This window comes from Gopherus evgoodei, unplaced genomic scaffold, assembly GCF_007399415.2.
Source record: "Gopherus evgoodei ecotype Sinaloan lineage unplaced genomic scaffold, rGopEvg1_v1.p scaffold_35_arrow_ctg1, whole genome shotgun sequence".
NCBI classification, from domain to species: Eukaryota; Metazoa; Chordata; order Testudines; family Testudinidae; genus Gopherus; species Gopherus evgoodei.
The window spans coordinates 3,400,411-3,424,348 of record NW_022060027.1 but is presented as its reverse complement, the minus strand read 5'-3'; the positions used below and the strand labels follow the sequence as shown (position 1 = coordinate 3,424,348).

The window sequence follows — 23,938 nt, the reverse complement described above, 5'->3', positions numbered from 1 at the left end:
GAAAGTGAGCTGCTGGTGGCCCAGAACCCACGGGGAAGGTGGACTTGCCATTGTGAGGAAGGAGACATCTGCCCACGATTGGTTGATCCCACTGTGCCCAGGGAAACAGGATTCGTCCCGCCTTCCTCACAAGCAAACGGGACAGCGCCGGGGGGAAAACACAAAATTCTGTTCCCCAGTGAAACAACCCACAGGGTCCTGCCTGGGCCAAGATGGGGCACCGGAGGGGGTCTCTCTAGAACTGGCTCCCTAAAAGGGGGACGGTGGAAATCTGAGGCCATGCTGCCCACAGCAAAGATGGCCGCCTGTTGGGGGGGGGGCAATGGCTACAGGGGAAAGAGCCGCGCCCCAGCTTCCTCCCCATCTGCCCCGCCATCCACACACAGCCCTGCTGCCCCCTCGGACTCCCAGCTCCTGAACCTGCCCCATGGTCATGGGCACTGCCTCCCTTTCCCCCCCCGAGCTTCAGACCTCCCCCCCCCCGCCAGAGCTGCCCCACATAGCAGAGACGGTTGGTGGAAAAACACCCCCCCCCAGCTCTGACTCTTCTGGGGGGGGCAGCTAGATGAGATAGACCCCCCCAGGCCTGTCCACCTCAAACTCCCATGGGGAGGGTAGGGGGCACCTGAAGCCCCCCTTCCAGTTTGGCTCCCCCCCTTACACAAGCAATGGGCAGGGCCTGGAACAGCCTGTGGCTAAATCAAGCGGAGCCCATGGGGGGAGATGTGGGGGAAGGATGCTGAGATGCTCTGGGAGGAGGAGCATAGGACAGATGCCCCAGAAATGGGGAGTGGGGGCAGTAAGCACCAATATTCCTGTGTTGGGGGGGGTGATCTGTCTTGGAGGGCTGGGGGGGCAGATGCTGTCTTTGGCTCAGTGGGCAGAGAGGCTTCTGCAGGGCGGGCAGGGGGTGGACGCTCTGTCTCGGGCATGGCCCCTGGGGAGGCAAGGGGGATGGACAATTGGTTCCCCTTCACACTGCCCCTCCAGTGCATTGTGGGAGATTTTGCAAAGCCTCTCCCCACCCCCCCACCCTGATGGAGATTCTGGAAACACTCCCCACCCACCACAGCTTGGGAAGAGCTTTTCATCCGTACACCAAACCAATCAGTACATCTTACCCAGCAGGTCGCGCTCATTAATCCTATCCTGCAGCTTGGGGAAACCGAGGCACAGAGCAGCAAAGCGACGCCCCCGCACTCATCTGCTGGCGCTGCAGAGGTAACTCGGTTGCCGGAACAAAGGCGAAGGCCGGGCTAAGCCGCGGCAAGAGAGGAGTTACAGGCGCCAGCGACTTGGTGAGACGCCAGCGAAACCAAACCACACGGGAGCTTTGGCTGACGTTTGTTAGAAAATTTAATGGCTAAAATGTCAATGCTGCACATGGGGCGCAAACCGCTTTCCCTGAGACGTTGGTGGCTGGCCACTGATTTCAGCAAGAGGCCACCAGTTTGGGGCAACGTTCGGTTGAAAAGCCACAACTGGTTTTCAGAACCACCGAGCACTCACGATTCGGCGGGGGGGGAAGAGGGGGGATCTCAGGGCAGCTCTGGCGTTGGGAGTCCTCAAATTAAGCCACCTCCCCCCCCCCAAAATAGTCAGTGGCCACTTCTTTAAAGTTGTAAGCCAACGTTTTCAAGGCCACTAGATAGAGATCAAGTCCTGGTGGGGAGAAAAGCCCCAATGCTCAGGGGGCCTGGGGTGGGGGGGTGAAATGCCCCAGTACCCCCTGCTGGAGATATCACAGGAGTTCGTTTCCCAACCTCGTCTGCAGAGCTCAGCAAAGCCCCGCTGTGCTGAGTTGGCCACAAGCCGACCTGCTCCACCCAGAGCCACCAGCCCGAGTTGCCAGCGGTGGCTATAAGAGAACGCAGGTGTCAGTGTGGCGTTGTGGCGAGTGGGTCGGTGGGGCAGAGGGGATCCTGGCCCGCGGGCCCAGCTGGGTCCTCCCTGCAGAGGGGACTGGCTGGGCCGGATGGCAGCGCAGCGAGGGGTCAACAGAAGAGCCGATATCTCCCCCTGAGCCAGGGCGCCCGGCGTCTGGCCAGCCCCGCTCGGGGGTCACAAAGCCACTGGCATCTGGAGGAGGGAGGGGAGCCGGGGCCACCCCTGGGAGCTGCTTAGCAGGGGAGACGACCTGGCCCATGGATGGAGCTGCAGGGATCGGGCCCACAGGGGATCCCACGGCTGCTGATGTGCCCTGATTCGGATCCAGGGCTTTAGGGACCGGCTGTGCCCGAGGGGCATCCCCAGCCCAGGCGTGGTCTTGGAAGGGAGGCACCAACTGGACCAGCCTGAGCCGGGCCTGGGGTGGCCCTGGTGCCGCTGGGCACAGGGAGGGCGGCTTTGGGCCTGCAGAGGAGGCTGGGGGGACCTCCTGGGGGGGAGGGTACACGACTGGGCAAGCAGCAGCACCGGGATCAGCCGGGGCCGGGGCCGGGGCCGGGGCCGGGGGGGACTCTGCCCCAAGCCAGAACCAGGAGCTGCTGCCCGGCCCTGATGCCGGGAGAACCACAGGGGCGCTGGGCACCAAGGCAGGTAACTCCCAGTTGGCTTCAGGTCCGGCGGCCTCTGGGCACTGCAGGGCCTGGGGGCTCGGCCCCCATCTCGGAGCCACAAAGGTGGGAGGGGGCTTGACTGGGACTCTGGGGTCCCCAGCTGGGTTAGGAGCTGTGAGGACTGGAAGGATCTCGGGCAGAATGGGAGAGGGCTCAGCTGGGGTGTCAGGGTCCCCAGTCAGGTTGGGAGCTGCAGGGACAGGAGGTGGCTCAGCTGGGGTGTCGGGGTACCCAGCCGGGGCGGGAGCTGCAGGGACAGGAGGGGGCTCAGCTGGGGTGTCGGGGTACCCAGTCAGGTTGGGAGCTGCAGGGACAGGAGGGGGCTCAGCTGGGGTGTCGGGGTACCCAGCCGGGGCAGGAGCTGTGAGGACTAGAGGGATCTCGCCCAGGGTGGGAGTGGGCTCAGTTAGGGTGTCGGGGTCCCCAGCTGGGGCGGGAGCTGCAGGGAAGAAAGGGGGCTCAGCTGGGGTGTTGGGGTCCCCAGTCAGGGCGGGAGCTGTGAGGACTAGAGGGATCTCGCCCAGGGCGGGAGTGGGCTCAATTAGGGTGTTGGGGTCCCCAGTCAGGGCGGGAGCTGTGAGGACTAGAGGGATCTCGGCCAGGGTGGAAGGGGGCTCAGTTGGGGTGTCGGGGTCCCCAGCTGGGTCAGGAACAGCAGGTGCTGGTGGGGGCTCAGCTGGATCGTCGGAGTCTCCAACCAGGGCAGCAGCTTCTTGTGGGATCCACAGGGTGAGACCTTGAAAAACAAACCCAGTTCAATCCCACTGACAGAGCCCAGTGCCACCCCCACAGCTGAGCCGCTCCCCTGCCCCTGCCCCTGCCCCTGCCCGCGGGGTTTGGGTCTGCCAAGCTCAGCGCTACACACTGCTTGGGCTGGTGGGGGAACTCCCTCAACCAGTTTGGTTGGAGGGTTTTATCCTCTGAGCTGGACCGACCAGCAGGGGGCGACAGAGTCCTGCCCCGCCCTCAATGCGCACTTGCCCCAGTGCATTCTGGGAAATGCCCAGCATGCCTCAGCCAGTGGGATGCAGCGCAGCACCAGCAATGCATGCTGGGAAACGTCCCGCCCCGCTGTGCATTATGCCCCAGTGCATTCTGGGAAGGTCTGGGCTGCTCCGGGGTGGGCTGCACAGCAAGCAGGCCCAGCAGGACATTATGGGAGATGTCCCATCACAGGGAGAGCTGGGAAGGAGGAGGACTGGCTGAGCCAGTCACAACGGGACCCTCTGGCCTGAGGCTGGGCTGGCCCGTGGCTCTGGGCGGGTCCCGTTCCTACACCCACAACAGAGTGGCTGATAGTTCGGGGCCTCGACATCTGGTTTAGGGCCCAGCCTGACCCCCCCATCACACACCCCTTGGGGGAGACCCAGCCCCTCAATATCCCCCCCACACCATGCAAGGCAGCTGCCCCCTCTTCCCCCCGTTACGTACCAGGCTCTGCCCCAGGGGGTTCGTCGGGGTCCACTGGCAGCAGCAGCATCTGCACCCCGCAGCCCTGCATCCTCACCACGTCGGGCATCTGTGCCAGCCGCTGCTTGGTGGAGGCCGTGCGGCCCAGGGGCAGCGGGTGCTGGTGGGCGGCGCTGTACGCGGCACGGAACTGGAAGAGAGACATGCCCCCGGGGTGCCCAGCCAGGATGGCCCCCACTTTCCGCTTCAGCTCCATCAGGTCCTCAGGTGGCTGGGCCCCAGACTCCTGGGTCCCCTCCTCTGCTCGCAGAACCAAGGGGGCGCTGGCAGGCCTGGCCCCGGACTCCTGGGTCCCCTCCTCTGTTCGTAGAATCAAGGGGGCACTGGTAGGCCTGGCCCCGGACTCCTGGGTCCCCTCTTCTGTTCGCAGGCCTGAGCAGGCGCCGGTGGGCCGGGGTGGGCTCAGTAACCAGGCTGGGAGACGGGGGTTGGCCCCTGGGGACTTTCTCAGCTTGCCCAGGACAGCAGGAGCACGGAAGGGCTCCCGGCCCGAGGGCAGGCTGGGAAGCAGAGGCTGGTTGGTGGTAGCACTGGGCAGCCGGGGGTTGAGGCAGTCGGTGGCGGGTGGGGGCGGGCGCTCTGCAGCATTCGTTGGGAGGAGGCACCTCTTGGAGCCAGGCAAGGGGCGGGCACTGCCAGGGGGCAAAGATCCAAAGCCTTTCTTCTGCCCTGGAGGGAGGGGGGAGTGCCGTCAGGGTGGGTAACAGGAACATGGCACCCCCCAGCATGCACTGCAGTTACCAATCTGCCTGCATCCCGCTCCGGACCAACCTAGACTTTTCCCACAATGCTCGGGAGCAAAGGTGGGTTTACGCCATGGGTGAGTTGGGGGGGGAACCTCACAGCATGCCCCACAGCCAGAGAGTCAGACAATAAGGAATCCAGGTCTCGGCTACCCGCAATGGCTCCATGGAGAGCTGGGGGCAGGGCTTTGGCCTGTGGAATGGAGTTCTGACCTGGTCCAGGGGGAGCCAGGACTCCTGAGTTCTCACCCCAGTTCTGGGAGGGGAGTGGGGTCTAGTGGTTTGAGCAGGGGCTGGGAGCCAGGACTCTAGGGTTCTGTTCCCAGCTTTGAGTGGGATTTATTGTCCCATTCATCCTCCCCACCGTACCTGTCCCCAACCAGACAATACACTTGGCTCCCTTCTCCGGCCGCCTGTACTTCAGCGTGGGCAGGTGCCTCTGCAGGTATCCGAGCACATCCTCCTTGCCCTGAGAGCTCACAAACCCCTTCAGATCCAGCCCGTGTCTCTCCAGCATCAACTCCTGCACCTTCTGCAGCTGCAGGCCAGACTTGTGAGGACGTAGAAGGCACTTGAGCAGTGTCAGGACCTCAGTCGCACCTGCACAGAGGCCGAGGGAAGAAAGATCGCCAAGGTCAGGGGTGGGAAATGAGGCCTTTTCCCCTCTGGGGGGCACCACTTCCCATCCAGCCCCAGAGCAGGGACTGGCTGGCTCAGGGGAACGGGGCCTGGGGCCTTTCCCCTCTCGGGGGCACCAGCTCCCATCCGGCCCGAGCAGGGACTGGCTGGCTCAGGGGAACGGGGAATGGGACATGGGGCTTTTCCCCTCTAGGGGGCACCAGCTCCCATCCGGCCCCAGAGCAGGGACTGGCTGGCTCAGGGGGATGGGAATGGGGCCCAGGGCCTTTCCCCTCTCGAGAGCACCAGCTCCCATCCACCCCCAGGGCAGAGACTGGCTGGCTCGGGGGGTGGGGAATGGGGCATGAGTCCTCTCCCCTCTAGGGGACACCAGCTCCCATCTGGCCCCAGGACAGGGACTGGCTGGCTCAGGGGGGCAGGGAATGGGGCACGGGGCCTCTCCCCTCTAGGGGGCACCAGCTCCCATCTGGCCCCAGGGCAGGGACTGGCTGGCTCCAGGGGAAGGGATAAATCTGAGTTTCCCATGTCCTAGTTTGGGGGGTGGGGGGGAAGAGGAAACCAGCTACACCCCTTCTTCCAGCACACAGGCTCCACTACCCTCCACTAGGGAGCAGCTCCTACACACCCTTTTACTGGCTTCTAGCTATTCCCTGGATTCTGGCTTATTCGGATCCACATCCCCCAACTCCATGATCCAGGGTGATCGGTTTGGCCCATCGTACACACCCGGGCAGGGTGCATCGCCCGATCCTATTCATCGTTAATAATACTTGCACTGATGGCCAATTGATCCGGCGGGAATAAGATATTGTCCCAGAATCAGGTTAATACCAAGGAGTTTGAAATCGTGGTGGGAACCTCGGGGCATATGGCAAGGACCCTCGCACTGGGAGCAAAGCAAAGCCGCGGCGATTTTGATTAAGGTCAGCAATAAAGCCAGAAAAGCTCATAACAAGATAGGAACAATACACTATCGGAGATACCTGGACAACCTACTCCTAAATCTGCATGCTCACACCCTTCCTCCAGGGCCTGGTGGGCAGAGACAAAGGTCTGATGGTCCAGGTTCCTCAACACTCAAGAGGGACAGCACATAATAATCGAGAAGAAGGCTCAAATAAGGGCTAGCTAGGGCCAACCACAGTGTGGAGGGGGCTATTACAGGGCCCGAGCGCTGCCATGAATAACCCCTCGAAGGGTTGCGAGCGCTTTGGAGGACAGGATGAAAATTCAAAATGATCAGTCTCAAGTCAATAGAATGAAATTCAATGAGGACCCATGCAAAGCGCTCCACTTAGCAAGGACCGATCAGTTGCACACATACAAAATGGGGAACGACGGCCTAGGAAGAAGTATGGAGGAAAGGGATCTGGGGGTCAGAGTGGATCACAAGCTAAATGAGTCAACAGTGTAACGCTGCTGCAAAAAAGCGACCATTCTTGGCTGTATTACCAGGAGTGTTGTAAGCAAGACACGAGAAATAATCCTTCCGCTCTATCCTGCAATGACTAGGCCTCAACTGGAGTATTGTGTCCAGTTCCGGGCAGCACATTTCAGGAAAGAGGTGGACAAACTGAAGAAAGTCCAAAAAGAGGAGCGACCAAAATGATTCAGGTCTAGAAAACATGAGCTAGGAGGGAAGATTGAAAAAAAACAAACCAGGTTTGTTTAGCCTGGAGAAGAAAAAACTGAGAGAAGACGTGCTAAGTTTTCAAGTCCATAACAGGCTGTTACAAAGAGGAGGGAGAAAATTCTCGTTAAGCCCTGAGGACAGGACAAGAAGCAAGGGAGGTTTAGGTTGGACATTAGGAAAAACTTCCTGTCAGGTTGATTAAGCGCCGGAATAAATCGCCCAGGGAGGTTGTGGAATCTGCATCATTGGACGTTTTTCAGAGCAGGTGTGATAAATGAGTGGGGGGAGGGGGTAGTTTTCTTTTGTGGACGCCCAGCCAGCCGGTTGGGTGTGGAATCCCTCTCAGTGGTTGTTCTCTACGTTTCCTGTAAAGGTTTAACAAACCGGCTAGTAAAAGGAAAGGAGTGGGCACCTGACCAAAAGAGCCAGCGTCCCTTTGTCTGCAGTTGTGTTTCTCCAGGAAAGAGGGGAACGGGGGAGCAGTTATGCTGTGAGACACTTTAAACCAGGTATGAAAAACCATCAACTCATACCTGAAGATTGCTTGTCTGAAACCCCAGAAAGGTAAGGAAATTCGGGAATGTGTAGGAAAACGCGATTAGAGTTATTTCTTTTATTTTTGAATGGCTCTGTGCTAAACCCAAATGTGTTTTGTTTTGCTTGTAACCGTTAAGCTGAACCTCAAGAAGGATGTTTACATTTTGTAAGGGGTTTTTTTACATCTAGCAATAGCCTGAGTTCCCAGATGTATTTTGTCTTTCTTTTTGTTTTTAATAAAATTTACATTCTTTAAGAACAGAATTGGATTTTTGTGTTCTAAGAGATCTGTGCGCATGTTGTTTAATGAGCTGGTGGCAAGAGCTGATTTCCTTTGTTTTCTTTCTCAGGTCGGTCCCGGGGGGGGGGGGGGGAGCTTAAAAGGCTTGAGGGGGACCCACGGGAAGGAATTCCCAAGTGCGCCTTCCTGGGTTTTAAGGGGTTTGCATTTGGGTGGTGGCAGCATCTACCCAGCCAAGGTCAGAGAGAAACTGTAACCTTGGGAGTTTAATACAAGCCTGGAGCGGCCACTGTGAATTTTTTGAATCCTTGCCGGCCCCCACTTTCTGCACCTGAAGTGCCAGAGTGGGGGAATCTGCCTTGACAGCAGGTTGGAAAACACCTGTCGCGAATGGTCCAGATAATACTTAGACCTGCCATGAATGCAGGGAACTGGACTAGACGACCTCTCGAGGTCCCTGCCAGTTCTAGGATTCATTCGAGTGCTTGGTCTTCCGTGCCCAAATCTAACTCCCTCACCCTTCTCCTCGGGTGCACTTATCCGACAGCTGAGGCCCTACTATATTCACAGCCATGAAAAACGTGTCACGGACTGTGAAATCAGACCTGCCCCGTGAAATCTGGCGAGGGGAGGGGAGGGACTGGGCTGATGGCATTTTAATTCATAACCGCACCAGTCACCCAGGCTCCAACAGGTTCTGCGGTTACCACTTCCCTGTTCCTGCCGCGGCAGCTTAGAGGCAAGTGTGGGGCCATTGGTCTATGGGATATGGGCCTGTAGGTTACAGGTGAATATAACAAAGGCTACTCCCCCAGCCCCGGCCCACACAGCCCCCTCACTTCTCTCTAGGATGCCCAGACATCCCAATCTTAGGGGTTTTACCCTCCAAAAGTTTCCTGATTTTTGACATTTACTATCTGGTCACCCTACCTCTCTCCGGCGCAGCAGCAGGCTCTGGGTCCCGGTCCCCGGCGTCCCAGCTGTCGGCTGCCCCTGGCTCCGAGGGGATGCCGGCAGCTGCTTCCCCGGGACAGGAAGCTGCGGGGGATGCGGGGACCCTGGAGAAGGCAGAATGGGGCCTTCACTGGCCACTCCTAACCCCGACATGCCAGCCCCCACCCCGGCCTGCCAGGGGTCGTTTGGGGGACGGACAAAGGGGCGACAGGGCAGAGCGGAGCGAGTCAGGGTCCCAGGTTGGCGTCACATTTTGCTGCCCTTTGGCCTTTAACCCCAGAGGACTGGTAATGACAGATTCCTTGTGGTTAGAGCCAGGGGGGGGGAGCCAGGACTCCTTGGTTCTGAGCCTCGCTCTGGGCCGCACTCCCTACCTCTCTGGAGCTGGACGATGCAGTTGTTGCCCCTCTCTGGGCCCCGGAGTGTGAGTCCCGGGACATCCCGCAGGAAGGAGACCACGTCCCTGTAGCCTCTGGCCTGTCTGAAGGCCTCCAGCTCGGCTCCATGCTTCCCTGCCAGCACCTTCCGCAGGTTCTTCACCCGGATTCCAAAGGGGTAGGGGGCCAGGGCGCCCCGGATCAACATCTCCATTGCGCCGGGCTTTGCCACCCGATGCTGGCCTTGCGTCCGCCTCGCTGGGCCCACGGCCCCCAGCCCCCCCGCCTCAGCATGCTGGGAGGGGGCGGGGGCATTAACAGCAGCATCTGAAGAAGAGGGGAAAAGAAACAAAAAAGACCCTCAATGGAGTGAGAACACGAGGCCACCACGGGTCCACTTCCGGCCAGTGGGCACGGCCCCCCCCAGCACAGGGCAGGCTCACCCACATGTCCCTCAGCCTGGTATGGCCTCCTCACAGCCCCTAACCCCAGACGTGCCCTGCAACCCCACCCACAGGAACCCCCACCCCCGGGCACATGCCCAACTGTGCCCCCCTTCCCGAGAACAGCCCCTAGCAGCTATGTCCTCCCCCACCTTCCACACCAGGCAGGGCCCCAACTACATCCCCCGCCATAAGCCCAGCTGCCCCCCTACCGTGGCCGCTTGCCCACCTACCCGCGTCCAGCCGGGCCAGGCAGGCGTCGCCCTTGTCTGGGTCCCGCAGCCAGAGGTGGGGCAGAGCCTGGAGCAGGTGCAGGGCGTCCCCGCAGCCCCGCTGACGGCTCAGCTCCTCCAGGTCCAGCCCGTGCTCACTCCGCAGCGCCTCCTTCAGCTTGCCCACCTTCAGCCCCAGCGGGAACCGGCCCAGCACGTCCCGCACCCAGGCCGAGACCTCGGCCAAGCCTGCCACGAGACGGGGGGAATGGGGGGGCTGTGGGACCACGCGCCAGCTGAGAGCCCCCTGCCATTGGGCACCCTCTGTGTGTGCACCCGGCCCTGGGGGCAAGAGGCCGTTTGGCAGCCCCCCAGCTGAGTTCTTGGGCATCCCCAGAGTGGGGACAGGGTCCAGGAGAGCACCCCACATGCTGCCCCCCACAGCTCACAGTCCGCTGCCAGTGTGTCCCCCCAGCCACTCCCTGTACCCCTGCCACAGGCTCCCTCCATCCAACAGCTCCCAATCTGCTCCGTCCAACCCCCACAGAACCCCACCCCACCAATCTGCTCCCTCCATCCCCAGCCCCCCCACCGCACCAGCCTGCTCCATCCCCAGCCCCACACAGCCCCCCATCCCAATCTGCTCCCCCATCCCCCTACAGCCCTGCACCCCACCAACCTGCTCCCTCCATCTTCAACCCCCCATAGCTCCTCCACCCCACCAACATAAACCCAACAGCCCCCAAAGATGCCCCCCGAAATGGTAATGGTGCCACACACCCAGCCCCTGCCAACACAGACCCCCCCCCAGCCATCTCATTCCAACATGCCCTGCCCCATAGGCCCTCCCCCCCGAGATGGGCGAGGGAAAGAGACCAGCCAAGGAGCCCCACACAGCCCTTCCCCAGGGGGCAGACGGGAGCTTAGGCTATGGGGTGATGGGGGGGGCGTTGGGGGCCTGGCTTGGGCTGAAGCCTCCCTGCCCAGATTCACGCCCCACATGCTGCGGCCTCGCTGAGAAGCCGGCTGAGCTGCTCACCGGGCGTCTCCCCCGGGGTTCCCATCGGCCCCCCATTGGCAGGGGCATCGGGTGGGGGGCTGCTGCTGTGCCGGGCCGATGGGGGAGCAGGGCCTGGGGGGGGCTGTGGGGCAGGGGGCGTCACAGCCTCACCTAAAGGAGGGGAGAAAAAACAAGAGCAGCTCAGTGGGAGAGAAAAGACAAGTTCACCCCCCCCCCCCAAGTTCCCGCCACTGGGCAAATCCCCCTCCCCGGCCAGCTCTCCCCACCAGGCACGTTCCCCACCCCCACTAGCTCCCCTCACCAGACACATCTCCCTCCCCCCAACTCCCCACACCGGGCACCTCCCCCCAGCTCCCCACACTGGGCACCTCCCCCTCCCTCCCCAACTCCCCACACCGGGCACCTCCCCCTCCCTCCCCAGCTCCCCACACCAGACATATCCCCTCCCCCCTCAGTTCCCCATACTGGGCACCGCCCCTCGCCCCCAACTCCCCCCACCAGGAACAGCCTCCCTCCACCCCATAATCTCTGTTGTGCCCTGCAACACCCCCCCTCCCAGGAACTCCCACTCCCTGGGCACATGCCCGGCTGTACCCTGCCCCGTAGATAAATCTCTGCATTATGGCTCTGTACTGTGCCTCTTCACATAACCTTATACAACATCTTTCCAGACATAACCTGTTTTCATACAACTTGATATCAAGTCCTTTGATATGGGAACTTTATACTGAGCCTTAGTATAATGTTATAGCCCCGGGGATAATTACGGTAGAAGAAAAGTATCAGAGGGGTGGCCGTGTTAGTCTGCATCTGTAAAAGCAGCAAAGAGTCCTGTGGCACCTTATAGACGAACAGACATATTGGAGCATGAGCTTTCAGGGGTGAACACCCACTTCGTCGGGTGCACATAATGGAAATTTCCAGGGGCAGGTATATATATGCAAGCAAGAAGCAGGCTAGAGATAACGAGGTTAGTTCAATCAGGGAGGATGAGGCCCTCTTCCAGCAGTTGAGGTGTGAGCACCAAGGGAGGAGAAACTGCTTCTGTAGCTGGCTAGCCATTCAGTCTTTGTTTAATCCTGAGATGATGGCGTCAAATTTGCAGATGAACTGGAGCTCAGCAGTTTCTCTTTGAAGTCTGGTCCTGAAGTTTTTTTGCTGCAGGATGGCTACATTTACATCTGCTACTGGGTGTCCAGGGAGGTTGAAGTGTTCACCTACAGGTTTTTGTATATTGCCTAAAGTGTCTTTTCCTTAGGATGGTGTCAATTATCAGAGGGGTGGCCGTGTTAGTCTGGATCTGTAAAAGCGGCAAAGAGTCCTGCGGCACCTTATAGACCAGCAGACGTATTGGAGCATGAGCTTTCGTGGGTGAATACCCACTTTGTCAGATGCATTCACGAAAGCTCATGCTCCAATACTTCTGTTCGTCTATAAGGTGCCACAGGACTCTGCTGCTTTTCCTTAGGAGAATAAGAACTGTCCCCTTTCGATCAATTGCCCTGAAGGCGTGGAAGGCAGCACCCTCCAGACAGCTGTGACAGTTGGAGAGGCGATGGAAGCCAGACCCAAGGACAATAAAACTTGTCAAGGGGGCTCATTAAAGATCAGACATACTGAAGGCCTCGGGAGTTAGAAGCCAGCCCCTTCTTTTGAAAACACTCCCCTCTTTGAAAATAAATGTGGAAGAATTAAGACAACACCCAGAAGGAGGCACCACAGATGATGTAGGTCTTCTTCCTGTATTTTCCACTATATACATCCAGTGAAGTGAGGTTTGGCCCGTGAAAGCTTATCATAGAATGTCAGGAACCTCAGGAAGTCATTGAGCCCAACCCCCTGTGCAAGGGAGGACCAAGCCCCAATTTTCTTTTTTAATTTATTTATTTAGCCTCAGATTCCTCAATGGCCCCCTCAAGGAATAAACTCACAACCCTGGATTTAGCAGGCCGATGCTCAAACTGCTGGGCTATCCCTCCCTGCCAGCTATGTGCAAATAAATGTGTTAGTCTCTAAGGTGTAACACGTACTCAAGTGTCAGGGGATAGCCATGTTAGTCTGGATCTGTAAAAGCAGCAAAGAATCCTGTGGCACCTTATAGACTAACAGACATTTTGGAGCATGAGCTTTTGTGGGTGAATACCCACTTCGTCAGATAAGTACGCCTCATTCTTTTTTCAGATGACCAACAGACACAGACTTTGCATCTGGTGTAGATTTGCATGAGAGAGGATATGCTACAAATGGGAGGGGTCCTGGGGAGGACCCCCTCCCCCTGGTCTCGTCTTGTCAACATGGGAGCATTGATCCGGATCGGCAGAAGCCCAGCTCCACTCCCTCCCCCATCTAACTCACCTTGCCAATGCAGTTAAGGGGAGCAACTCATTGGTAACAACAAGATGGAGTGTGATATTTTGTGTGTGTGTAATATATCATATGCATATGACACAGTGTTGATTGATAGATGCATTACCAATAAATGCGGTGCTTTGCCTTAGCCCCCCTGAAAAGCTCCTGTGCAGGACTTCAAGTACAACACTCCTTCCCACACGGACCAGGTCCCCTCAGCCATATCCTCCCCCACCTTCCACGGCCCCAGCTGCATCACACCCCAGCTCCCACCCAGCTGCCTGGCACCCCCCTCCGGCCGCTTGCCCACCTACCCGCGTCCAGCCGGGCCAGGCAGGCGTCGCCCTTGTCTGGGTCCCGCAGCCAGAGGTGGGGCAGAGCCTGGAGCAGGTGCAGGGCGTCCCCGCAGCCCCGCTGACGGCTCAGCTCCTCCAGGTCCAGCCCGTGCTCACTCCGCAGCGCCTCCTTCAGCTTGCCCACCTTCAGCCCCAGCGGGAACCGGCCCAGCACGTCCCGCACCCAGGCCGAGACCTCGGCCAAGCCTGCCACGAGACGGGGGGAATGGGGGAGCTGTGAGAGCCCGCGCCAGCTGAGAGCCCCCTGCCATGGGCACCCTCTGTGTGTGCACCCGGCCCTGGGGGCAAGAGGCCGTTTGGCAGCCCCCCAGCTGAGTTCTTGGGCATCCCCAGAATGGGGGCAGGATCCAGGAGAGCACCCCACATGCTGCCCCCCACAGCTCACAGTCTGCTGCCAGTGTGTCCCCCCAGCCACCCCTGTATCCTGGCCGCAGGCTCCCTCCATCCCAGGCCCCCCACCCCACCAACCTGCTTCCTCGATCCCCAGCCTCCCCAGCCCCCAAACCGCACCAACCTCCTCCCTCTACCCCCATATCCTCACACCCCCAACCTGCTTCCTCCATCCCCAGTCCCCCCACCTCACCAACCTACTCCCTGCATACCCAGCCTCCCGACATCCCCCCCACTCCCTCTATCCCCAGCCCCCCACCCCCAACATGAACCCAACAGTCCCCGAAGATGTCCCTCGCAAATGGCAATGGTGCCACACACCTAGACCCCGCCAACACGGACCCACAGACTGCCCCCCAACAACACTCGCCATCTCCCTCCAACATGTCCTGCTCCATAGCCCCCCCGAGATGGGCGAGGGAAAGAGACCAGCCGCCGAGCTCCACACAGCCCTTCCCCAGGGGCAGACGGGAGCTCAGGCTATGGGGTGATGCGGGGGGTGGTGTTGAGGGGCCTGGCTTGGGCTGAGGCCTCCCGGTCCAGGTTCACGCCCCACATGCTGCGGCCTCGCTGAGAAGCCAGCTGAGCTGCTCACCGGGCATCTCTCCCGGGGCTCCTGTCTGCCCCCCGTTGGCAGGGGCATCGAGCAGGGGGCTGCTGCTGTGCTGGGCCAATGGGGGAGCAGGGTCTGGGGGGGGCTGCGGGGCAGGGGGCTTCACAGCCTCACCTAAAAGGAGGGGAGAAGAAACAAGAGCACCTCAGTGGGAGTGAAAAGCCAAGTTCACCTGTCCCCCCCCACACACACACACAAACCCCCAGCTATCCCCACCGGACACGTCCCCCTCCCCACCCCCAGCTCCTGCTACCAGGCACGTTCCCCTCCCTCAGCTCCCCCTACTGGGCTCGTCCCCCACCCCCAGCTCCCACCACTGGGCATGCCTATCCCTCATACTGGGCACAGGCCCAGCTGCTCCTTCCTCCTTTCCTTCCATATTTTTTGGTCAAAAGGCTGAGAAGAAAAGCATCAAGTCTGCAAAACAAACAGAAGACATTTTCGTCCCCACAAAAGGCGCTAACAGAGTCCCCCTGATGAAGAAAACTGGGGAACGGAGGCTTTCAAACATCGGAAATTAAAAAAAACAAACAAAACAAAGAAAAAAAACCTCAAGTTTGTCCGAAAAACCCTGAGGCCACATCTACACTACGGGCGCCAGAGCAGCGCAGCCGGGGGGCCGCGTCTGCGGCGCTGTAACCCCGCCGCACCGATTACAGCACTGGAACGGGGCTTTGCTGGAGGAGCTTTGCTCCCCGAATAACAGGAACCACGTCGACGGACACAGTCACCCTCTGCCTAGGCGAGTCTACACCGGGGCCAGGGTGACGAGGCTGCGGGGCTCAGCAGCATGGTTGGTTCACACCCCTGAACGCCGCAGCTCCATCGACCGACGTTTCACGGGTAGAGCAGGCCCAAGGGAAGTAAACGTCACCGTTTTTGAAGAAAGTTGAGGCAGAAAGGAGCAACTCTTGTCAACAAATGCGGCGGGAAAACATTGCTTTTGTTAATAATCCGAGAGAAAACCATTGCACGTGTCAAAAAACGTGAAGGGGGGGGGAGTAATTTTGGTCAAGACAATGTGAGAAAAACTTTTCTCAAAAAACAAAACAAAACAAAGAAGGGGAAAAAGTCGCTTTTGCCAAACAATGTGAAGTAAAAAAGTCACTTTTGTCAAGAACACAGATGGGAAAATGTCATTTTTGTCAAAAAAATATGGAGGGGAAAATCCTCACTTATGTCAAAAAATCAGAGAAAAAATGGCTGATGTCAAAAAAGAGCGAGGAAAAAAAGTCGCTTTTGTCAAAAAAGGGGGAAAAGTGACTCGTCAAGAAAACATGAGACAAAAAGGACTAACCGTGGTCCAGATTTTCCATCGAAATTTTCAAGTTTTCAGCGAGCTGTTTCCATTTAGAAAAGTCACTGCAGTGCCTCATGGGAGTTGTAGTTCAGATGCCTTGCGACTGCCATTCACCTCTACTGCCCAGGCTCCCTGGTCGGACTACATCACCCACAATGCACCATAGCTTCTAGTCTTGGTGGTGGGAGGTGGTGCATGGTGGCAGTAGGACAGTGCATTGTGGGAGATGAAATCTCATGGGGGAGGAAGCCCAAAGGGCCATATAGTCCATTTGGCCTCAGAGGAAGATGCTGGATGCCCATTGCTGTCAGCAGTGGGATAACCTGCCCTCATCCTACCCAAGACCAGTTCAGCCCTGATGCCTGGACCCCATCCCTCTCTCCTCACCCTTCTGAAGCTGGACAAGACACTTTTCCCCTCTCTCCAGACCCTGCAGCCTGATCCCACGCAGCCTAGTCAGATAGTCCAGGGTGCTCAGATATCCCTGTTGCTGGCTGAATTCCTCCAAGTTCACCCCGTGCCTCTGCCACATGGCCTTCCTCAGGCTGAAGACCCGCAGGCCATTGGGGAAGGAGCCCAGTGTGCTGCAGAGTAGCGGCAGGGGGTCTGTGATGTCTGGAAAGACAGAGACGCCATGAGAGATACTGGGCAGCAGGATACAGACAGGCCATTGGCCATGTTTTCCCAGCATGCACTGGGGCAGACACAGCTGGGTGTGGAGAGGCCAGTGTGCCATTGGCCAGGGGCTCTCTCCACATTCAGGAAGGGGGCCGGGCTGGGGCAGTCCTACAAGAAACCATTTCCCCACTCACTCTTCTTAAAGGTACAGCTCAGGACACGACACTTCTCTCCCTTCTCAGGGTTCCAGAGTTCAATACCCGGCATCTCCTGCAGGAAGGACACGACTCCCCGGTACCCTCCGTCCTGGCTGAATGCCAACAGGTCCACCCCATGCTCCTTCCGCAGTCTCTTTATCAGCGGCTTCACTCTCATACCCTTGGGGTGGCATCTCAGGGTGTCAGAGACGTGGGCCAAGACTTCACCCAAGTCTGCATGGAGGGAGGGAAATGGCGGTGCTGAGCAACAGGAAGCAGAGCCCCTCCAGCCCACAAGACCCCAAACCTATGTCCTTGGAGCGCATCACCCAGAGAGACAATGTGTGGACATTGGCCAGGTTTTTCCAGCAAGCATTGGGGCAGAGATGGCTGGGTGGCAGGGTACGGACAGGCCATTGGCCAGGTTTTCCCAGCATGCACCATGGCAGTCATGGCTGGGTGGTAGGGTATGGACAGGCCATTGGCCACATTTTCCCAGCATGCCCTGGGGCAGCACCTGCCTCCTTAGGAAGGGGCATGGAGAGAGCAGCCTCTGGATCCGGTCCAGCTCTCAGCCTCTCTTAACCGGACTGAGAACCAGCAACTCATAACATGCAGGATCCTAACTACCCAGAATCCTCCAGGATGGGCAGCTCCTACCTTCCCTGGGGGCCTCACCTGGATCTGACTTCGATGTCGGGGGTATGTCTGTGGGATCCAGGCAGGCAGCAGCCACGGGGGGCAGAGCGGGATCGGGGGCTGCGTCAGGAGGGGCGTCCATATGGGCCCCGGTCCAGAGTTCGGGTGAAGGAAAACCAGCAGGATCCAGAGGTGGTAGAGGAGGGGTAAATCCAGCTGGGAAGAGAAGAGGCGGGAAGGTGGTAAAAAAAAAAAAAAAAAGAAAGAAACAGAAGGAAGGAAGGAAGGAGATAAAAGAGAAGAGAAACAACAAGGAAAGAGAAAACTCGAGGGTAAAGAGAGTCATTTTGGCAACAAAACAACAGGGAAAAAAAATCATTTTTGTAAAAAATAAGAACGAGTCACATTTATCCAAGAGAAAACTCCCAAAGCCAGTTGTTTCTGTCCAAATCTTCCACCGAAAATGTCAAGTTTTCATTAAAAAAAAAAAGTTTCCATTCTACCCTACAGCAGAGCCTCCCTGATCAGACTGCATCTCTCGTAGTGCACCAGGGTCCCCGCTCTTGGGGATAGGAGGCTGCGCTGTGGGAGACGCGACGTCACTGGGGAGCGTGACGCAGACGTGCCCAGACAGATATATTTACACCTGCGTCTGGCCACCCTCCTGAGACGTCACCGAAGGGGGCATGCGGCTGAAAGCTAAGGGCTGGCTGATCCTTGTGGCTAGCGTGAGGCGATTGTACAGGAAGGAGTTTAAGAGATACCTAAAACATAGGATATTACGTTCCGAAACTGCTGGAGGTGAAGCACGTTCCCCTGAGGCAGGGCGGGACTCGGCTAGCTGAGTTGAAAATGAGAACAATCAGGTATCTTTCCACCCAGCCCTGCTGCGGTCACAGGCTGGAGCTGGTCCACGCCCGAGCTTTTACAAAGAAAAGAATCTCCAAGAAAAGACTCTGAATAAGGGACCCTCTGGGCTAAGCAGAAGATAATGAAACACCTTGATTACAAAAGCCTGGGACTGTAGGGCCAGAAAACTGTCCACTTAACTGCATCTCTCAGGGGTGTGAGGGCACCTCCCTAGTGTCTACACTGAAGCACTATAGAGTTCCAAATGTAGACACACCCCATCTTACAGGAGAAGAAGAAATGGGCACAAGATGGTATGTTACAGAGATATTTTGCCAGCGTGAGTGTCTCCTGAAATCCCAGCTCTCCGGGCCGGACAAGCATTGTATGGACTGACCTTTGGGTGAGAAATACCTCAGTAGACAGGAAATAAAAAAGACATTTTTGTAAAAAAAAAAAAAAAAAAAGAGACTGAGTCACTTTTATCCAAGAGAAAAAGACCAAAAAAAACAGTCGCTTCTGTCCAAATCTTCCATGGCAGTGATGGATGGGTGGTAGGATATGGACAGGCCATTGGCCACATTTTCCCGGCATGCCCTGGGGCAGAGAGGGCTGCATGGTAGGATATGGGCAGGCCATTGGCCAGGTTTTCCCAGCATGCACAGGGGCAGAGACAACCAGGTGGCAGAATACGGATAGGCCATTGGCCAGGTTTTCCCAGCATGCACTGGGGGCAGTAGGGCACAGACAAGGCTAACATGGAGAGGATCCAGAGAAGAGCAACAAGAATGATTAAAGGTCTTGAGAACATGACCTATGAAGGAAGGCTGAAGGAATTGGGTTTGTTTAGTTTGGAAAAGAGAAGACTGAGTGGGGACATGATAGCAGTTTTCAGGTATCTAAAAGGGTGTCATCAGGAGGAGGGAGAAAACTTGTTCACCTTAGCCTCCAATGATAGAACAAGAAGCAATGGGCTTAAACTACAGCAAGGTTGGACATTAGGAAAAAGTTCCTAACTGTCAGGGTAGTTAAACACTGGAATAGATTGCCTAGGGAAGTTGTGGAATCTCCATCTCTGGAGATATTTAAGAGTAGGTTAGATAAATGTCTATCGGGGATGGTCTAGACAGTATTTGGTCCTGCCATGAGGGCAGGGGACTGGACTCAATGACCTCTCGAGGTCCCTTCCAGTCCTAGAGTCTATACATTTGGTCAGAATTTCCCAGCAAGCACTGGGACACCACCTGCCTTCCTACAGAGGAGCCGGGGGAGCTCAGCCGTGTCTGATCCATCCCAGGTCGAGACCCGGAGACACACAACATCAGGATCTCAGCTACCCACAATTCCCCAAGACAGGCCACAGCAGCAACCCCGTCACCCCACCCCAGACGTCACCTGGATTTATCGTTGACATCAACCACGAAGCACGAGGATCCAGGTGAGCAGCCGCCACCAGAGGGTGAACGAAATCAGGGGCTGCGTCAGCGGGGGCATCCGGCGAGAGGATGTCCCAAGGCTTGGCCAAAGGAAACCCGGAGAGATCCAGAGGTGGCTGTGGGGAGATGGAGCCAGCTGGGAAGCGAAAAGAGAAAAGGTTAGAGAAAGAAGGGGGGAAAAAAGAGGAGAAAAACCAGAGACAAAAAAAAAGGGGGGGGAAATGGAGAAAGAGAGGGGGGAAAAGAGACATCAATATCTGTGTAATGAACTCTATTAAATCATGTGGAAAACGTAACTCTTATCTATTGAACAGTGTTCCAAGAAAACACCGAAGGGAATTTTTCAGCTTTCGGTGCGGCTCTTGTCGACGCTGGTTTCAAAACTTGTAACAAAAATAAAAATCTGAAAGTTGGTTTGTGTCACCTTCGCCTGCAGAGATAACAGGGCAAAAGCCAAAAGGGTGATTCACTAGCCTTTCAGAAGTGCTGTTCCAAGTCTTCACTCATCATTCTGATTTAAGGTTTCGCATGGTGCCAGTAATAGATTTTAATGTTTTTAGAAGGTCTCTTTCAATAAGTCTATAATATATAACTAAACTATTGTATGTAAAGTAAATAAGGTTTTTCAAATGTTTAAGAAGCTTCATTTAAAATTAAATTAAAATGCAGAGCCCCTGGACCGGTGGCCAGGACCCAGGCAGCGAGAGTGCCACTGAAAATACATTCGCGTGCCGCCTTTGGCACGCATGCCATAGGTTGCCTAGCCCTGAACTGGCCAGACCTACACCTCCCTGGTAAAACAGATGAGGGAGCACGAATCATGCTGGCCATGCAGTAACGCCAAGAGGAAAAGCCAGCACCACCTGTTGTAAGACACAGGAAAACACACGAACGCAATGAAAACCCAGCGTTCATTAAGACGCATCGTAACAGTGAAAATAAATAAACAAGGTATCAAGCAACGTGTTAGCCAACTAAGGGAAAAAAAACACATCTGTTCAAAGAATTTTACGCCAGCATGTCTGGAATTATATTTAAAATATGTTGGTGGAGGCGGCCGTCTCAGTGATCTGCGCCTGCCTCACGTCACAAGACACGGGAGATAAAAACGCGGGGTTTGACCAAAGGGGAATAAAACAATGCAAGACTTACACCGGATCGGACCAGCTTCAATCTAACACCAGCAGCACCAGCTACCTCTGCCCCAAGGCTGAATAATTCATCGTCGCACTACCCTGCTCTATTGGTGTTATATCCTTTTTATGCCTCCTAACATGTGCATATTAAAGCTCAAAACTGCTTGAGCTTAGTAACTGGTGTGGACGGGGCTTTCTGTGGCCAAATGCATCACGTGCCCCTTTGCTGCCAGGATAACAGCCTCCTACTGCTACCGGTTGCCAGACCTCCTCCTTTAGCTCCAGTGGCAAAGCCCTGTGCTCTTGGAGCCAAACATCCCGAGTTCAATCCCTCCTTACCTCCCCCTGGCATCCCCGGCTGCCCCCGGGAAGAATTGGCGATGACCAGAGACCTTCCATCCCACAGCAAGCCGCTCTCCCATGAGTCCAGGCTCTCGGCAGCAGGGATAGGGGCACAGAGGTCCCAGGACACTGGGGAGTCATGCCGGAGGAAGAAGGGAAGCGGCACAAAGCCTGCATGTGAGAAGCAAGAACCTCTGTGAGCCCAGAGAGGTCCCCACCCTGCACCACCCTAATAAGGCAAAATCTTGTCCTAGCAGAGTGCAAGACTCCTGGGTTTCTCCGATCTCCCCCCGCAGCCAGTGCTGACTCCCAGTGTCCCAGCATGGCACTAAGGGGCCGGGAGCAAGAGGAAGCAGGGTGGGGGATCAGCAGAGAGCGCTCTCCCCTGGCAGGCAGGGCTGGCCTCAAGGCAGCTCTGGGAGAGGAGTGCGGGCAGCTGGGAGACAGGACTCCTGGGTTCTATCCTGGCTCTGGGAGGGGAACGGGGTCTAGTGGTTACAGCGAGGCTGGGTGCCAGGGAGGGATAGCTCAGTGGTTTGACCATTGCCCTGCTAAACCCAGGGCTGTGAGTTCAATCCTTGAGGGGGCCATTTGGGGAACTGGGGTAAAGATCTGGGGATTGGTCTTGCTTTGAGCAGGGGGTTAGACTAGACGACCTCCTGAGGTCCCTTCCAACCCTGATATTCTGTGATTCTAAGGTGTAAAAACAAACCCTGAAGGTTTCAGCAGGATTCTGCCCATCTTCGGGGGGGAGGGAATATACAAAGGGCCCCAATCCCCAGCCTCACGGCAGCCCCCCACCCTCACAGAATACACAGGAAGCCTGATCCCCAGCTCTCCCCGCACGCTAGGATACACAGTCAGACTCCAAAGTCTAAAAAAAAAAAAAATTCGGTGAGTAGCAATTAAAAACAGACGAGAGAGAGCAACTAACCCTAAACTATATCCGCGTAACCCCCTGCACCCAGGAGTGACTCCAGAGTGACCCTGGGTGGGCTGAGAGCAGAACCCGGCTCTGATCCCAGCACAGTCGGGGTAACACCGGATTGACCCCGAGCGGCTAGGATCAGAACCCAGCCCTGCCCCCAGTGCAGTCAGGGGTGACTCCGGATTGATCCCGAGGGGCTAGGATCAGAACCCAGCCCTGCCCCCAGTGCAGTCAGGGGTGACTCCGGATTGATCCCGAGGGGCTAGGATCAGAACCCAGCCCTACCCCCAGTGCAGTCAGGGGTGACTCCGGATTGAGCCCGGGGGGCTGAGATCAGGGTCCGGCCTGTACCTGGCTCGCTCGATGGCTGCAGGGTGCAGGGCAGTGGGGCAGAGCCCGGCCTCTCGGAGTCCATCCCGGGAGCCTCTGGCCCAGCTCCGAATCCTCCAGCCAGCCGCTCGCTTCCGATTTCGCTTCCTTCCAGCCCACGTCGGGGGCGGGAAGCCCCGACCGCTCCCATTGGCCTTGGGGACTTTTGAATGAGGAAGCGGTTTCCGCTTGCCCTGCCCCTCGCTCCTCCTCCCTGAGCTCCCGCCCCAGCGCTCGGACTCCTGGGTTATCCCCCAGGCTCTGGGAGGGGAGAGGGGGCTAGTGGTTACAGTGGGGTGGGGGCTGGGAGCCAGGACTCCTGGGTTCTCTCGCTGGCTCTGGGAGGGGAGAGGGGGCTAGTGGTTACAGTGGGGTGGGGGCTGGGAGCCAGGACTCCTGGGTTCTCTCGCTGGCTCTGGGAGGGGAGTGGGGGCTAGTGGTTATAGCGGGGTGGAGGCTGGGAGCCGCACTGGGTCTCTCGCTGGCTCTGGGAGGGGAGTGGGGTCTAGTGATTACAGCGGGATGGGGTCTGGGAGCCACACTGGGTTCTCTCACTGGGGGCCGCACTGACTCTTTTCCCTAAAATACTGACGTTTAGGAAAAACAAATACATATGCACATGTACCCGTCCAAATCATTGTCCTTTATTTATGTAGAGTTGGAGGGGGTGTTTTGTTGGGTTGGGGGGGGTTGAGTTGTTTTGCTTTTTGCAGACTCAATAATAAAAATAACGCTGCACAAAGTGATCTGTGTATCTTTGTTAATATCACTTTTCCCAGCACGCCCCAGGATGGGGGTGGTCGGAGGGGGAGGCAGCAGGGGCCAGAGAGTAATGGGGGAGAGGTGAGTGCCACCACTACACAGCCAGGGGCCAGACACCATGGCCGGAGCCGGGAGCTGTGGGTCAGTGCCTGAAGCCCCACGGGTGCAGCCTGCCACTCAACCACCCCAGAACTGAAGCCCCCCCCCAGCACCCTGCCACTCCCGAGGTGGGCCAAAAAGTCCCTTTGATCCTGCAGCCTTTGGCCCCATCTGTCTCCAGAGGTGGTGCAGGACGATGCACCCAGGAGCAGCAGGGAGCAAGGGGCTGATGCATTGCCCCCAGGAGGCTGCCAGGCTTCTGGGAAAGGCCCTGGTGGCCGTCTGTGCTGCGTAGCTCCCGACCAGGGCCGGCTTTAGGCCGATTTGCCCGATTCCCCCGAATCGGCCCCCGCGCTGGCCGGCTGTCTCCTGGAAGCAAAGTTCTGCATCTCCTGGAAGCAGCAGCTGTTGCTGCTAGGCAAGGAGACATGCTGGCGGGCAGAAGGCTGAGGCAGAGACAGCCGCTGGGTGTTGCAGGTCAGGAGGGGCGAGGGGGGAGAAGGCACAGGTGCTTGCAGCCTCCCCTCGTCTCCCCCCAGCAGTCACCTGGAGCCTGGAGGAGATGCCCAGGGAGCTTCTGGTCTGGTAGGAGACAGGAATCTCTGCAGTGGACCTCAGTCACCTGAGCAGCTGCTGGGGCTCCCAGTGGTGAGTGTCTGACCCTGTCATTCCCCGCAGGTTTGTAAGATTGGGTTGGTGTTGTGGTTTTCGGTGGTGTTGCTGTTTG

General features: G+C 57.5%; 1 protein-coding gene across 1 annotated transcript; it reads right to left on the bottom strand.

Annotated features, from left to right (window-relative positions):
• Positions 1 to 1,858: 1,858 nt before the first annotated feature.
• Positions 1,859 to 22,480, bottom strand: LOC115641673. The gene is made up of 14 exons (XM_030545002.1): positions 22,333 to 22,480; positions 21,051 to 21,224; positions 19,535 to 19,711; positions 17,330 to 17,506; positions 16,649 to 16,885; positions 16,224 to 16,451; positions 14,519 to 14,650; positions 13,492 to 13,719; positions 10,847 to 10,978; positions 9,829 to 10,056; positions 9,150 to 9,479; positions 5,141 to 5,371; positions 3,990 to 4,697; positions 1,859 to 3,294 (listed from the first exon to the last, which is right to left on the bottom strand). The coding sequence occupies exons 1-14, from the start codon at positions 22,394 to 22,396 to the stop codon at positions 1,859 to 1,861; spliced, it is 4,482 nt and encodes a 1,493-aa protein (XP_030400862.1). The 5' UTR covers positions 22,397 to 22,480.
• Between the last annotated feature and the right edge of the window lie 1,458 nt (positions 22,481 to 23,938).